This window comes from Echeneis naucrates, chromosome 17 (assembly GCF_900963305.1).
Source record: "Echeneis naucrates chromosome 17, fEcheNa1.1, whole genome shotgun sequence".
Taxonomy (NCBI): Eukaryota; Metazoa; Chordata; class Actinopteri; order Carangiformes; family Echeneidae; genus Echeneis; species Echeneis naucrates.
Window position 1 is genome coordinate 14,273,012 of NC_042527.1, and position 15,764 is coordinate 14,288,775.

Below are 15,764 nucleotides of genomic sequence, written 5' to 3' on the forward strand. Positions count from 1 at the left end.
TTTGTGCCAATTTTTACTCATTTATATTTACATATTCACAGAAGAATAAATAAAAATGACAGCATATTGCCAAATAAATCATCTGTCTGCGAGGAAGTCCTCTCCTCCCCTCAGTCTCACCTCTCAGACAAAGTTACTGAATCCTCCTTTTTGTGCTTCATGCGTTCAACAAATCAGTGGAACATACAGTCAATGGAAGTGTTTTATTATTATCATTATTATTATTATTATTCATATTAATAATAATATTCTTGCGTTTCATCTGAGTTCATGGCCTGGTCCCCTGCTCTATTTGTTGATGCTGACTCCTCACAGCAAACCTGTTGACGTGCACGGGGATGGGAACCACAATTTTGGGATTTCGCACCGGTTCTCCGGACCGGTTGTTGACGTTCCCGGCTTTGATCCGTTTCCATTTGGCCCTCCGGTTCTGAAACCAGATCTTCACCTGCACCTCGCTCAGTTTCAGTGCATGTGCGATCTGGGAGCGCTCAGTCAGAGAAAGGTACTTTTTACAGTGAAACTCCTTTTCCAGTTCGAGCAGCTGCTCGCTGGTGAAAGCTGTTCGTCTCCTGCGGCTCTTCCCCGCCGAGCCGCCGGTCGGCAGCGCCTCCTGAGAGCCGGTTTTTAGTTTGCTCTTCTGGGACATGGAGCCGCAGTTGTTCCCGTCCGAGAAGCTTTCGTTCTCGCTGTCCGCAGAGCTGTCCTCCCGGTCGCTGCACACGGTGTCTGCAGACTTTAGGTCCAGCTTCTCGTCATCTGAACTGTACAGTTTGGTCTCACCTGAAATTTGGACAGAGAAGGAGGAAAAAAAAGAGAGAGGGAGAGAGAAGACGTTGTCACTTTGACCGCCCTCCAAATAAAAATGCACTTTTCTACACAGCAGTTAGTGTCATTGCTGTGGTGGAGATGGGATACAACAAAACCTCACACACACACACACACACACACACACAAACACACACACACAAGTGTAGCAAAATTACTGAAAGTCATCCTGGACCATAACAGGTTGTTGAATTTCTAATATAACTTTGTTCATCTGCAAGAAAACCTTTATTCCCAACCCTTCAAACTCTGAGTTAAATGTGTATTTTTAAAAATAAATTTCAAAGGACCCAAGTTAGGCCAAATTCGAGACTATTGAATCTTCCATTAAGTTTCAGCTCAGGGTGTGGACGCCTGCATTTGTACTTTTCTTGATGAGTCATTAATACTTCTGTTAGGAAAAACTAAAGTGACCGTCAGTAAAGATTCCCATCATGAGCCACTGAGCTGAAGCACAACTGTCACTGCTGCCCACAAATGTCTGGAGCTCTGCAATGTGGTAAAAATGCACTAAAAACCAAATGCCGAGCTCACCTGATATTGTCTGAAAAGTTTCAGAGAAGTTGAGCAGCTCGGAGCTTTTGTCCCGGCTGTGGAGCTCCTCCGAGTGCGGACTCTCCTGCCGTCTCGCTCCGGGATCGGCGGCGCTCAGACGGGGACCGGGGAGTTCTTGGGGCGGGTAAAAGCTGTCTGGTGGATCCGAGAAACTTGGCATGGTCGTCGTGAGCGCGACCATGGATGGCACCCCCTGTCCCAAACTGGCACAGAAGGTGTTGGTGAGCCGTCCCGCAAAAGAAGCCAAAGGCGCCAGTGGAGGTATACCAGACGATAAAGGCGAGTGGGATAAAGCTTGTGGAATAACCAAAGGTCTGTAGGGCATGAACATGGGGTAGCCCGTGTAGAGCAGGTGTCCCGGTCTGGGCTGGGGGGTCCCTATCAGGGAATCGATAGAAAACGCCGTCCCTTGGCCGCCGGGTCTCTGCATTTTTGCAGGTTGAACGCTTGTATTGGACCGGGGGACTTTGAGAGCAGGTGTCCGTTTTTCCTCCGCGATGCGCTAAAATATATATGTTTTTGTTTTTGTTTTTTTTTTTAAAGGAAGAAAGAAAGTTTCAGTGCGAAGACAGAGTGGGCTGGACGTAGATCCTCTGCCGTGCTGTCATCCCGGGGAGTGGACACTTTCTCCGGATCTGTGCGCTCTATATGCGTCGGTCCGCGGGGCGCTTTGTTGTGAGCCCCGCTGCTACCTTTTCCCTCTTTATTTGTCACACACTGAGACATAAACACACGCTCTCTCTATCTATCTATCTAACTATCTATCTCTGCCCCCCTCCTTCCCTTTCCGCCAGCTCCTCCCCCCGCCCCTCTCCGGCACACTGCGTGTGTGTGCGCGCAGAGAGAGAGAGAGAGAGGGCGCTTTGGTTATCATCTGCAATACAAGAGGAATGAAAAGGGGGTGTTTCCCTGGGGGCTCATCCATCTTCCTCAAATTACGCTTCATTTCCTTATTCAGCCTCTGACTTTTTGGCCGTCTTGAGAGGCGGTAGTTTCCCAGTGGAGACCAAATAGACGAGTCGCCCCCCCCCCCCGCCACTCTCCACACCAAACCCCCCTCCCCTTCTCTCAGCCCTCCTCCCCTTTTGCCAGGTTCACCATTGACTGCAAAAAAAAAAAAAAAAAACGGTGTGAGAGACTGCTCCAGCCCTTCCCCTTCTATAATCGTTGACCACACCAACCCAATCAGCTATTATTAATTTTGATTGATGATAAGTAATTACTCTGGATTCAAGGGACAGCATAAAAACAACGGTGGCTTTTGTTGAAATATTGGGGGCGATGGGCTTCAGAGTCAGGAGGGAGGAGAGGCAGATGTTCCTCCGCTCTCAGTCTTTGGTCTCTGCTGATAAAAACAATACGTTTGACTCCAGAAGTAAAAAAAAAAAAAAAAAAAGAGAAAAGAGAGTGCTGCAACAATTGTTCCCTGGAGAGAGATACTCTGCGAAATTAGATTCAGATAAAAGGCGTTTATGAAAGGTCAACTGCAGTGTGGACATGGACACACTGTGGCCAAAGTCATATTTGAGTGGCTTTCCACTCAGTTTGAACTCGAGGAGTTTTTTTTTTTTTATGGAATAATAAACTTTAACGTCTCTTATAGATTATGTGTCATTAAAAAAAAATCATTTTGATACTAACTAGCGTTTTACTTTGCGTTTAAAGAGCAGTAATTCATCCCTGATCAAAAATGCATGTGAAGAAAAAAAAAAAATCACTTTTCTCTTTTTCTTTCGGCAGAGGTTTAATCGCAGATCATTTCACCTTTTAAATGGCAATGGGAACTAATGATGATTAGCTCCATTGAGTCCTGGGTGCCCGGGCTCTCCAACTGGTCGTCTGATTGCATGAGGACATAAACATATCACCACCGACTCTGATTAGCAGTGAAGGGCCAGGACAGGCTAATTCTTATAATTGCATGTGACTTCAGCAGCACCTCTTTGTGATCTATTGGAGCTTTTTGCCGAGCTCCTCAGCCTTCCTCAATGGGAGGACCTCTGATGTTGCAGTGCTTCTTTTATTTTGGAAATATCAGTCACAATTTTTTTTTAATGGATAAATTGCAATTAATATTAATTTGGATCTATTTTCTGGCTTTTCGACTGAGATATCGATCTGATAACGAACATTTTATTGACAGTGGGGTTTTTTTCTTTACAAATTAAGTGCCTGAAAATCATTTTCATTGATAAATGTCCAATACATAAAACCATAAACGGGTAATAATCGATGTAAAATACGACAGACTGACAGGTGTAACTTTTCCCCTTTATTATTTTCTTTATTTTTAGGCGTGTACAAAAGGTTGTCATTAACTTTTTTTAATCAAATGATCAGATAAAAAAGGAATCAACTGCCAATTCATGTTTATAGCTCACATTAATAATCTGTCCAAAATTATTATTCAACATGTTTCATGGTTTCCTCAATTTGTCTCTAATTTCAAACATTTTAGATATTATTGTAAATCGACATAAAACTGACATTAAATTGCTCATTGTATTAAAAAAATATTTTACATCAATTTTATTTTCTTTCTTCCCAGAAAATCGTCTTTTCTAAAAAGAAAAAAAAAAAAAACCAGCAGACTGAAGAAGAGAGAAAATGTAACAACAGCAAACAGGAAAAGAACAGTGTGTACATTACGTGGCCATGGTGGAATATTTTGGTTCATGTCAGGCCTAATTTTGCAATTACAATCATATCGGTGGGAATAATAATTATTTATGCAAATATTTGATGGCAGTTTTCAGTGAAAAACTCATCATTACAATGTGCATTAACGCCAAACTATGATAATTAGCATGTATAAAAATTCAGCCACGTTTAGGATCTTTACTATCAAATGCAGAAGTTAAAAAAAAGAATGGGATAAGAATATAAACAAAATACACAACACACTATTGCATAGGCCCTATATACTTTGTCAACTCAAGGCTCTAGCTCCCTCTTGTGGTGAAAACCCAAATATGTAACGGATGGCAGCTTGTCAATAAAGTGACAGGAAACAAGCAGCAGTTTCTTCCTCTTCAAGAGCATAACAGGGGCATTTAGGAGTATTGATGTGCAATGCTGCAAATTTTAAATACGACTTAATGATTCTCTTATAAACTGCCACTTCCTCTTCTTGACGTTTAGCAGCTTTCTAGACTTCAGTGGAGCTCAACACTAATGCCTGTGCAAAGTGCTCTCAGTGGATGTAGCCTCTGTACTCCAGGAGCAAGTAGTTCTTGAGGAAGGTGGGGAGATTGAGCTTAGAGACCACTTTGTGCGCTCGGCCCTCCAGGATGTTCCTGAGTCTGCAACGTGCCAGGTGCTGCAGGGAGCGAGGAGTCAGGGCCAAGGAGAAGACCGACTCATAGAACTCCTTGTGCTCCTGACAGAGGAAAGATACACATTAACACGAGTTCTTTTAGTAGCACACTGATTTTTTTTGTCTCGCTCTACAGTAAAGCAAATTGTGTTTTAAGAATCAGTAAGTAAGCCTACTAATTAAATAAACATTTACTGGGCAGGCGATATAGATGATTCCTTTTGGAATAATAAATAGCACTAAGGCTGTGCTTCACTTTGTTCTGAACAACTTGGAAAACGAACTCTTTTTGAACTTTTAGTTTATTCATATACTGTGATCATGAAGTACATTAATCTGTTGTTTTAGGATATAATACATTTTAAAACTTTCTTCTACTGCTAGATGCTGGGCAACCTCAAACTGTTAAAGCATTAAAAACTATGTGAAAAAGTGAAGCTGATTTTATCGATAGTGACTCTGATATTTTCTTAGTCAGATTATGAAAAGTATCACACCATAAATAAGAGGAGGAGCATGCCATTAAAAAAAATGAAATATTATAATACTTACAACATAAAAATAATTGCTTAAGGCACACGCGTTAAATCCCACGCATCATTCACCAATTTGAGGCACTTGCCTTAAAGATCTCAGTAGAAACTGACTCAACCCAGGTGTCTGTGACTTTGAGGTGACTGTAGGTGTTCAGAAGAACCTCAATGGTGCGTGGAGATGCACAGCAGTGCTTCAAAACCTGCAAGAGGACTCATATAACCATCATTTAAGTTCATGAGTGAGCATGTGACTCCATACAACTGAACATAGAACTAAAGTAATTAAACACTTGTGAAATGAACAGATTGGTCTTCCCTCCAGGGGTTTAACTGGAAATTATGCAATTAGTGCTAATTAATCTCCTATTAACACTTGCCTAATTAGCAACCATGCATTTTGTCTAGCGCACGTGGGTTCACTGATAGTCGTAGTCTGTTTCCCGCCGAGAGTGCACCATTTCATGTTGTGTCATGAAATGGGGATGATTTGGGTGTGAAGTTGTGAAATGTAGAATATTGCAAAGAATGGTGAAGCATTTCAAGACTCTTACTTGAGGTTTTGCATGTGCAGTACCTGCTATTTATACAAAATGAGCCACCTTCATGGTTCGCGCTGTAAATATGTTATACTGCTATAAACCAAAGTGGAACACATTTCACCACATTAACATATAGCTTTGCATTTCCTACCTTGGGCAGAGCTCCAGGCCACACACGGATAGAACCGTGGTTGAGAAGAGCGCGGACAATCCTCTCAGGATGATGTGAAATCTTGTAGCACACCACTTTGAGGATGTTGTGCATGGGAGCTTCACCACCATAATCCATGTTGTTAACACAGGCACCATTCTTCAGGAGCAGATCCACTATGTCCGGATTTGCATTCTTACAAGCCATGTGCAAAGGAGTGTGTTTGTCCTGGTCTGCAGCGTGGACATCAGCTCCTGCCCCAATCAGCATCTGGCACACTTTGAAATAACGCTGGAGGTCCTGCACCTCCTGGGGCCGAGAACAAGCAGCGTTCAGAGGTGTGAGGCCTTCATCGTTCTTTTTGTTCACAGCAGCTCCATAGCGCAGGTAGAGCTCGGTGTGGTCTGGGAGCCCGTTCCTCCCTGCCACGTGTAAGGGAGTGTCATTTTCGTCCTGAGTGCGACCGTTGATGGCTGCCCCGTACTGCAGGAGATATTTAGCACATCTGTAGAGTGAAACACAGGCCACTGTTTTACGATAGAGTAGCAGTTGGGTTCATTAAAACTTGAGGTGATTTCACACCTACAGACTTTTGTTGTCATTAGTTTGGGTTAAAGTTTCTATACACAACGCATTTTTTATGCACTTTTGGTGCTTTTCACTTGCTCTGCTTATCTGCCAGCTAGTTTTCATGCACTCTCCACTAAAGCAGAATGTTATATATATTTAACTCTTGAATGATTAGTAGGTTATGGTGGCTAATCTTAGATAATATAAGCAGGTCGATGTTGTGCTTTGAAAAGCACAATTTTATTTTGGTATTGATTAGAAAGTCAGTCTTGTGACATTCAATAAACGTTGGGTTGTTGCAGTTATAAAATATTGACTTGGTATGAATAGAGGCTTTTGGCTGCTAATTAGAGCTAAGGTTGGCTAATGTTGGACACATGTAGGGAGTTACATTTCTGTAACTGACATCATTTTTGTTTCATCAAAATAGGATTCATTAATTAGACTGGCGTGTCAGTTTTAGTGAGCTCGACTCACTCAAGGGATTCTGGGCTTGTGCAGATGTGCAGAGGCATAATGCCATCTTCAGAGACCGCATTGGCATTAGCGCCATGGATCAGAAGCAGTTTGGTGCACTCTGACTGGCAGTTTTCACAGGACTCATGGAGGGCAGTGATGCCACCAGGGGCCAGGTCTACGTTGGCCCCACGCTGTAGCAGGAGTTGCAGGCAGTCCACGAAACCCCGACTAGCTGTGATGTGAAGTGGTGTGGTCAGTTCCTGCTCATAAGTCAGTGACCAAAGTCCTGCAAGCAGAGACAACAATTTACACAAAGATATGTCACTGACAACATCTCTGTTTCTATTAATTAGAGCACGTGTTGACAGCCACAACGTTTCTGATTAAACCTCATCCCAATGTCACCACCTCTCCCCGAGGTAAACTACATTTGAAGAAATCGTTGAAAATATGACCTACTCAGGCCTCTGTAGTTAAACCTGTAGTTCTTCCATTCCTCTATGTTGCTTGTGTCATAAATGGCATCAATAAGGTAGTCATACTCCTCGTCGTCTACAATGCTGAGAACCGTTAGCAGGTCGCCAACAAGCAGAGAGTTCCAGAACTGCAGGACACAACCTGAGGCTTTGGCTGTGGCGATCACATCGTTGCGATAGGCCTTTGGTTTGTGCCACTTGATCTTAGGTCCCACATAAGCCATATTAGAGTCCACTGGTTTGCTGCTTTAAAAAATGGTTTAGCAATGTGGTTTCCCCAGACAAATAAGCACCTATGTAAGTTGTTTGTGCGGACATGGCTATTTTAAGAAGGTGTTACATGATATTTCGTTTGACCTGATGAACCTCAGTCAGTGATTTGCCACGAGAGCCAAAGGCTGGTGCAGCACATGTCAGCTGACCACAGTTTAAGATAATCCACTGAAGTAACCGGACAATTGACCTAGTTACTCTATTAAATTAATTTTCTGTCATCATCCCAGAATTTTTACATGTAGTTGTGAATATGATCTCCTAAGTAACATTAAAGGCCTTTTTGAATGTCGACACAGATTTTTTTGTTCTTTCCAAAATAAAAGCACAAACTACTCAATTAGTGTTTGGCAACAGATGGAAATCCAGCTGCAAGTAACAAACAGATGAATCCTAAGTCTGATGTGGGATGGACGTATGAGAGTTCCTATAGATATTGGCTTGTGTTGTTTCTAAAAATATTGTATCATTGTGTCTTTAAATACTGAGGGTGAAATGCATCTGTTACATGCTGCTTGGTGTTGTATGTTAAAATGATGATTTTAAAAGTACTTTTTATTTTCTGTTTCTCCTGTTCACAACAGATAAACGGTCATTTCTGTAGAAGTAAAAACTGGAGATGCCAATCTCCAGGAAATACAATAGAGCTACTAACTCTGCTGGGCCAAATTGTATCAATGGCTAAATGAATTTCTAATGAAGATAGATGTTGTGTCCTACCTTCCCCCCTGGCAACCCATCGCATGTCCCCTCCCTGTGGCTCAATGATGAGGTTTACTGTGGATCCTCTCGGAAAGAGGTGCTGCATAGCCTCCAAGTTTCCTGTATAAAGAGCATTCTGGATGACCACATCTTGGCACACAGTTGGTGGGAAGGCAGAGCTGGACCTCAGCAGTTCCCTGTTCCTGGCCTCTGTCTTCAGCATGTAGGTGCTGAGGTGATGGGAGGCCAGCCGCCTCTTGTACTTGTATCTCTCTAGCATGTCCTCATCAAGTTCAAGAGAACGCAAGGCCATGGGTGTGAAGACAAAGCTCCTTCCCGACATGCTGTATGGCTTGGCTCATGCAGAGAAAAGCAGTTGTGTTTGATAAAGTGATGGAGACTGTCTAAAAAAGCTTGTCTCTTAGATTCTGTTGTTGTCTCACTCTCTCTGGCTAATGTCCACTATGTGCCTGCTGGCTGTTCACAGGCGTGGTTCATAGAGTTGTTTTGATATTTGGTATGAGACCCTCCCTGCAGTGTGACAAGTAATGCTATTTTTATGTCTCACATGTGTCCACTTGAGCCTCTCCTATTTGCCTCCAGCAAAATTAGACCCATGAAGTGTCTCTGCCAGGCTGCAAGTATCAAATGGGTTGAATAAAGTCCTGCTTTGTAACCACAGTAGATGCTGTTTTCTAAGCCTTACAATATCCTGCTGGCCAAATTTTAGGAAGCGGAATGTGTGGGGTTTGTTCCTGTAAAATTATAGGAAACATTGAAAAGTAGCGCTTAATTGTGATATATTTAATGTGTCAATCTCTCTAAATGTTCTGTCCATATCAGGGCCAAGTGATTAGAATTCAGATCAAATGGCCACCCAGTCCGGATTTCACCGTTGAGCAAATAAAGTATTTGACACCTTTTGAGGTCAAATTCTGTCTTGACATTTTTCTTTGAGAAAGAGCAAATAAGAATGGCCCTATTTTTTTTAACTCCCCCAAGAGTATGTGTTTGCAAAATCTCCTTTTCTATTCAGTCATTTTTTATTTATTTTTTTTTGAACAGCCTTAATGGTTTTTATGTATCCACACGGCTCCCCGCATTAGAACATTAGGCTGAATGACTGGCAACCGCTGTGTCACTGTGCCCCACGTGTAAAGTTCTGATGGTGCAGGGACGGCATATAATTAAGCCTTTTAAGCCTACGTCTGACAAACCCTGTTTTTTGACTGATGGACTACCATTTTCAAGTGCTAGTAGAAATTTATCCAGTTGCAAAAACAGCCACCATTTTTCAAATCTATGGACCTGGAGCATGGGTCTTCATGGCAGGCAAGGATAACTTAGAATTACTTCATATTTTTGCAAGCCTGGTTGATTTGATTTGATATTGCCATCTGTTCAAACCTCATCTGTGGAATAGACAATTTAGTAAAAATACATATTTTAAGGTCTGTTTATCTGCCTCTGTGTTGAAGATACATGTAAGCCCTGCGGAAAACAAGGTCTGCACCACAGGTGGTAGAATACATGATATTTCTGTGGAGGTTTTACCTTCTTTTCCATTTCAAAACACAGAAGCATAGCTCCATCTCATCTATACCTTAACGACTGTTCTAGTATGGAAATCAAGGTCATTTATTTTATGTTACAGTTTGGTAATAGATGCCACATTAAACTGAAGGCAAGTAAGAGTTTCAACTTTGAAAACACACATTACCAGAGAGAGACTAGGAATATTGTTTTTGCGGCTAGAGTACATCCTTTTAAATGATATACATAATGAGTTTATAATATGCATCTGGGCTACCTCCTCTCTACTTTGATGTCTTCCAAATGGCCCGGGTGTCATCAGCAAAACATGTAGGCACTTTCCCGCCTCATTGACTCCCAAATGTATTTTAAATATCATTCCTGGTAACGCAATTATTTAAAACGCTGAACTAAACACTTACTAATGGGGAAAAAGACAGCGACTTCGATAAATTCATTTCTCAAATGGTGGGCATTCATGTTTCTTTTTTCCTTTTTTTTTTTTTTTTTTTTTTTTACCTCCATGAAGCGGAGGCAACAAAAAACATCAGGAGTAGTAACACCCCCTGCCCTCCCAGCTCCCTGTGGACATATTAAATCTTTGGTTTCTTCACATTACCCACCAGTAACTGTCTCTCCAAGGTTTTCTGTGTTGTGGTCAACCACCTTCCTCTCCCAAGGCGGAAAGAGGCTGGACATCAGCAACAGGCCTGATGAGAGTGAAGCACTTCATTTATGCAATCATAGGCAATTAGTTCCCTCTGATTATGTGCCTCTTAATGCCGTTTTGAGTACTGTGGCACACAGTAATACAGAAAAAGATTAAACTACAACCCTCCCTCCACACTGAGCACTCATTTAATATACTGAGAACATAATGAAATGTACACAGTAATTACAGTAATATTAAATGCTAATGGGTTTGCAATTGGCTCTCCTGTTAGTTTAAGACATGGAGCATCCAAAGAAAGTATAAGTTTAGAGAGTGTCACCATGACATCAGAACACTCAATTATCCATCAGGTGTTTCTTATTTTAATGACTTTTGTAGCATTTAATGTTATTCCAATCAGAGGGAGTGAAATTATGTCTGACATATGGGCCACTCTGTACTGAGGGGGGCAATTAACATGCAATTCACACATCTCACCACACACTGGGTAGGTTTAGGAGGAATAAGGTCTAAAGTTTCCATTCTGATGGCAAGACAACTGAGAGGATATCATGGAAGCATAATATGAGACAATGAGCATGTTTAATTGGCTTGAGAAGAGACAGAGAACATAGTTGCTGGTTTAAAAAAATTGTCAGCTGCTTCTGATTGTCTAGACACAATTAGGCTGTGTGGTCAGTCAGGGCAGACACACTCATCTGCTTTAAGTCTTCAGTGCCATTAAAGTGTCTTCCACAGCTGATCCACACGGGTTTCTATCCATCTAAATGGGTAAGGGGTTTTGAAAGGTGCCTTGTTTGCAAATCTTCCTCAGGCTTCATCATGATGCTTGATGCTTAGTGGAAAACCTAAATGAATTTATAGAGCTCTGAACTGAACAGTTGCTCCACACCATTTTGTGGAAGCATGATTACTTTTTCTGTACTCTTTCAGCTCTGAGCCCGCTACCTATAATGTATTGTATCGGTCTTCGCAGATTCCAATTGTCTCTCAATGCACTGATCAACACACAAATAGCCCTCTGTTTCATTATGACAATTGAGAGGTTCATATTTCAACTTAATAGTCCTGTATAACTTTAACCATCTATCACAACCTCATTTCATTGCGGTTGCAGTTAATACGCGCTTCCCTGCCAAGTGGAACATTTTCTAATGATGCACTCTCACACAAAAACAAGGCAAGCCAGCCTGGGTTCTGCATCACTCACTAATGCACCCATCCATAATATGTTCATAGCAGCCTGCCTAAAGGAGAGAGAACGATGACTAGCAGTAGGCATGGGCATGAAAGGGGATATGGAGAAGGGTGCAAGATACAAAATCTAAATGGCCATGATAATCATGAACAAAGTCACCGCCATCAGAGGCTGTATCACCCTCATAATAACAACTGTAGATTTCATATCATTACCAAGAAAACTGGGAAACATCTAAAATGGGTATCTCAACAATAACAGTCAGTGGTGGGAGTCACATTCAAGGGCATTATCACAGTGAGCTTGGCTTTGTAGGATGTTGATAAGGGTAGCCTAATAGGTGTATGTAAAGCCTGATGTAAACACCATCCTAATTAGAGAGACCTTTATCAGTTCCTCCATTTTATGCAGATTGAACTGGTACAAACGCTGGTGTCATTATCCTGTAATCAAGTACTATTCAGTTGGCAGTGCAGTCTTTTAAAAGCCTGATTAGAATACATAACAAGGACACAGCACAGCATTATTTCAGCCAGTTTATAAATATCACCATTTTTAATCCTAACTGAATAATAGATTGCCTCGGTTTAAATTCATCAGAGGCGTAAAAGAATATTTAAAAATAAATTCCATTGTGGTATTTTGAAAAGTAATGAGTATGTTAAATAGCTTGTACCCCTGATATAATCACAGTTTTTATATTTGAGAGATATTACAATTTCATTTGAGTCATTCACTTTTTTACAAACATGAAAACCGGACTTTGATGACCCATCAGTTGTTTTAGAACCATGAGAACCTGTTTTGAACGCAAATTTTAAATCCCCATAAAACTGGTCTATCCAGCTGGGCCAATATTTGTGGATGTGATTTGAACCAGTTGTGGATGTTTTCTTCCAAACCACGTGAACGTGATTATGGAGTGACGATGGAGAAGATGGTGTAAACACCAATTTTGCAATATCAGCTTTTTAATAATGACAAGCTGTGGCAACTGTGGCAAAAAATGATGTAGCCACAGTTTCTCCTGTAGGCTACTTCATTGCATCACATCAACTTTATAGCATCTGTGAGGGTAAACCAGTGGTTTCCTACCTTAAGGGCTGTGTAATGTGTAGCTGCTGAGTATCTTGACAAAACTGAACGTCCCTTTAAACATCCCACATGTGGTCTGATCTAAGTCTGTGTTTAATATCCCGGGAAATAAAATTGCCCATTTCACATCAGCAAAACCTGCAGAAAGCATACAAATTAGGCATATGTATATTTTGTGTGTAAAACACCAAACAATAAATAAGTACAAGTATTTAAAACCAGCTCCACATGCTTTGGTTATTGCACATTTTTCTGATAATGTGTGTGTGTATGTGAGAATCATTCCAGATTAATTGCATTATTAATATTTTCCATTAACACACTACTAATATATCACTGTATGTATGAAGCTTCTGATAAATATTCTAGGCTGTAAAATACGTTGTGACTATTGAGTTGATGCTCGTGTTTTCCTGTTAAGCTCACAGTCACCTTGTCAGTCAAAACAATGAGTGAATCTTTGTTAACAGCCCCCCCCCCCCCCACTAAATAAGTTACTGCATTCAGCCTGTTTGAGTAGAAAAACGGTCCATGTGGATACAGACTATTTTTGGTTTTGAACAGCTGAGTTGATCATTCCTATTTGAATATGTTCATCTGTAAGAGATGTGCAATCCCTCCATCTAGTGGCCAAATGACTAAATAAACATTCAAAAGGGCATCAAACAAAAAAAAAAAAACAAATAAAAAACAAACAAACAAACAAACAAACAAACAAACAAAAAGGGAAACACAGTTTTCGTGCGTTTATTGAAAGACGTGACAGCCGTGACAGGAGCGAAGCGGCGGGGGGGGGGGGGGGGGTCACTTGGAGCTGGTGTACTTGGTGACCGCCTTGGTGCCCTCGGACACGGCGTGCTTGGCCAGCTCGCCGGGCAGCAGCAGCCTCACCGCCGTCTGCACCTCCCGGCTGGTGATGGTGGAGCGCTTATTGTACTGAGCCAGCCGAGACGCCTCCGTGGCGATCCGCTCAAACAGGTCGTTGACGAAGGAGTTCATGATGCTCATGGCCCTGCTGGAGATGCCCGTGTCCGGGTGGACCTTTTTTTAATTTGGAGGGGGGGGGGGACAGGACAGGACAGGAGTTGTGGGTGGCAGGTTCAAGCGCACCCCAAAGACAGGTAAAAGTGAGACGCTCGCCTCCACCCACCTGTTTTAAAACTTTGTAGATGTACATGGCGTAGGTCTCTCTCCTCTTGGCTTTCCTCTTCGCCTTCTTCTCGCTCGAACTTTTCGCCTTCTTCTTGGAAACGTCGTTGCTCATGTCGGAAGCGGTCAAACTGCCGGAGAGTCGCTCGGGAACAGTCTTTCCGCTTTCCGGCGCTCACCGGCGGCCTTTAAATGCAGCAGCGCTAATTAGTGACGTATTTGATTCACCTGTGTGCGACCGCAGCGGGCCGACCGGTGCCGGTGAGGACGCCATGAGTCCGGTGAGTGACCGCTGCTTTTCTGTTCCAGCCGTGTGACAAATCACACAAGTCATTCATCAAGAAATGGTGTCGATGCAGGCAACAGTGTCGACCACTCGGTGGCACGCTTGTACCACTTTTAAAGCCGTCAGGCAGGGGTTGGACGCCTGCAGTAGCTCCACTGCGGTCCTCCATGAAGCCCGAAGGCTCCAAATTAACTGAAGGGTTTCATATCCCATAATATCCCCCAGAACAATATTACCTGGGGGGGTATCTGTAGCCCGCACTGCCAACAAATTGATTTATTTATATTGCGGCTGTGCTCAAGAGTAAATAAATAATGCCGTGGTGTTCATGAGTTTGACTCTGGATTAAAACATGCCAGCCTCGGATGAATTTCGGCTGATTTAATGTGTGACAATGACAAAGTGCTGATTAAGTTTGGGAGTTTGCTGTGTTGCTTTCTGCTGCCGGGAGTTTAGCAAATGCCAACTCCCTGACTGGTTTTTGGTGTACGAGCACAAACGATGTTTAAACTCGGTGTCACGCTAGAAAAGAACGTGATTGAAGTATCCCAACTGTATTTTTCAAAGCTTTGGATCAGGGTAGCAGATGTAGCTGCTACTGCAGACAGGGTTGATCTCAGTAGGTGTTTTTTTATTTATTTATTTATTTTTTTTTTACACTGGGGCCTCCTAGTGTGTATCTGCCCTCTTAATGGGGTCCACAGACTGTCTCAGTTTTAGCTGTTACTGTGGTGACATGGCAGTTTTTGTTTGCGTACATCTTGTGTTTGATTCTCGGATACTTTCATTTATAGAATGGTCTGGAAAATGTATGGCTACCATGCTGATAGCAACAACTTTTCACCTGCAGGTCTGCATTTTTCTTCTCACAGATTCTTTTTGTCTTATTTGGGTCAAAAAGTTGGATCAGCAGTGTTGATGAATGAATAAATGTTTTCGTATTTAAGTATCATGATATTAAAGGAGCAACTAGAAGCTGCTATAACTATAAAACATGCAAGCATCTGCACCCTCTGAGCACAGATTCAGTCCTACATTAAAGCAAGGCCTTTTCATGTTTACTCCCTATTTCCTGCTGTATAGCTGCATTCTTTGGATTTTCATTTGAACATTATCTTTCATCAATGAGACGCTTCCTGGTATGTACAGTAGGCATGTAAGTCAATAATTGTGCGGCTGTTGTATCCGTTTTGTCGTATAAAGCCACATTCTGCCTTGCGCCTGATCTGGTAAAGCGTTTTATCTTCTCTTCGTTTATTCAATTCAATCTTTACAGTCTGCGACTGTAAAGCTCGACACAGTTGTATTTTCTATAAACATGGTACTGAAGTTCCATTCAATTTTTTTGGGTGAATGTGGCAAAGTTACTGCAGCATCACTCTCTATGAAATAGGCTGTCGAGGCTGCAAAGCGTGAAGGGGGTTG

General features: G+C 42.1%; 3 protein-coding genes across 4 annotated transcripts; all 3 read right to left on the bottom strand.

Annotated features, from left to right (window-relative positions):
• Window positions 1–238: 238 nt before the first annotated feature.
• On the bottom strand, window positions 239–1,813 carry gbx1 (gastrulation brain homeobox 1). The gene is made up of 2 exons (XM_029525451.1): window positions 1,363–1,813; window positions 239–783 (listed from the first exon to the last, which is right to left on the bottom strand). Exons 1-2 carry the CDS (start codon window positions 1,811–1,813, stop codon window positions 269–271), a joined length of 966 nt encoding a protein of 321 aa, XP_029381311.1. The 3' UTR covers window positions 239–268.
• Window positions 1,814–3,918: 2,105 nt separating this feature from the next.
• asb10 (ankyrin repeat and SOCS box containing 10) lies at window positions 3,919–8,861 on the bottom strand. 2 transcript variants are annotated; one of them, XM_029525324.1, is made up of 5 exons: window positions 7,414–7,669; window positions 6,973–7,240; window positions 5,926–6,430; window positions 5,322–5,435; window positions 3,919–4,762 (listed from the first exon to the last, which is right to left on the bottom strand). In XM_029525324.1, the coding sequence occupies exons 1-5, from the start codon at window positions 7,652–7,654 to the stop codon at window positions 4,577–4,579; spliced, it is 1,314 nt and encodes a 437-aa protein (XP_029381184.1). In that variant the 5' UTR covers window positions 7,655–7,669; the 3' UTR covers window positions 3,919–4,576. The 2 variants fall into 2 exon arrangements, with proteins under 2 accessions (XP_029381184.1, XP_029381183.1); XM_029525323.1 differs by lacking the exon at window positions 7,414–7,669 and adding an exon at window positions 8,424–8,861 and having other exon boundaries at window positions 3,923–4,762.
• A 4,847-nt stretch (window positions 8,862–13,708) lies between these two features.
• On the bottom strand, window positions 13,709–14,302 carry h2bk1 (H2B.K variant histone 1). Its single transcript, XM_029524009.1, has 2 exons — window positions 14,055–14,302; window positions 13,709–13,945 (listed from the first exon to the last, which is right to left on the bottom strand). Exons 1-2 carry the CDS (start codon window positions 14,166–14,168, stop codon window positions 13,709–13,711), a joined length of 351 nt encoding a protein of 116 aa, XP_029379869.1. The 5' UTR covers window positions 14,169–14,302.
• Between the last annotated feature and the right edge of the window lie 1,462 nt (window positions 14,303–15,764).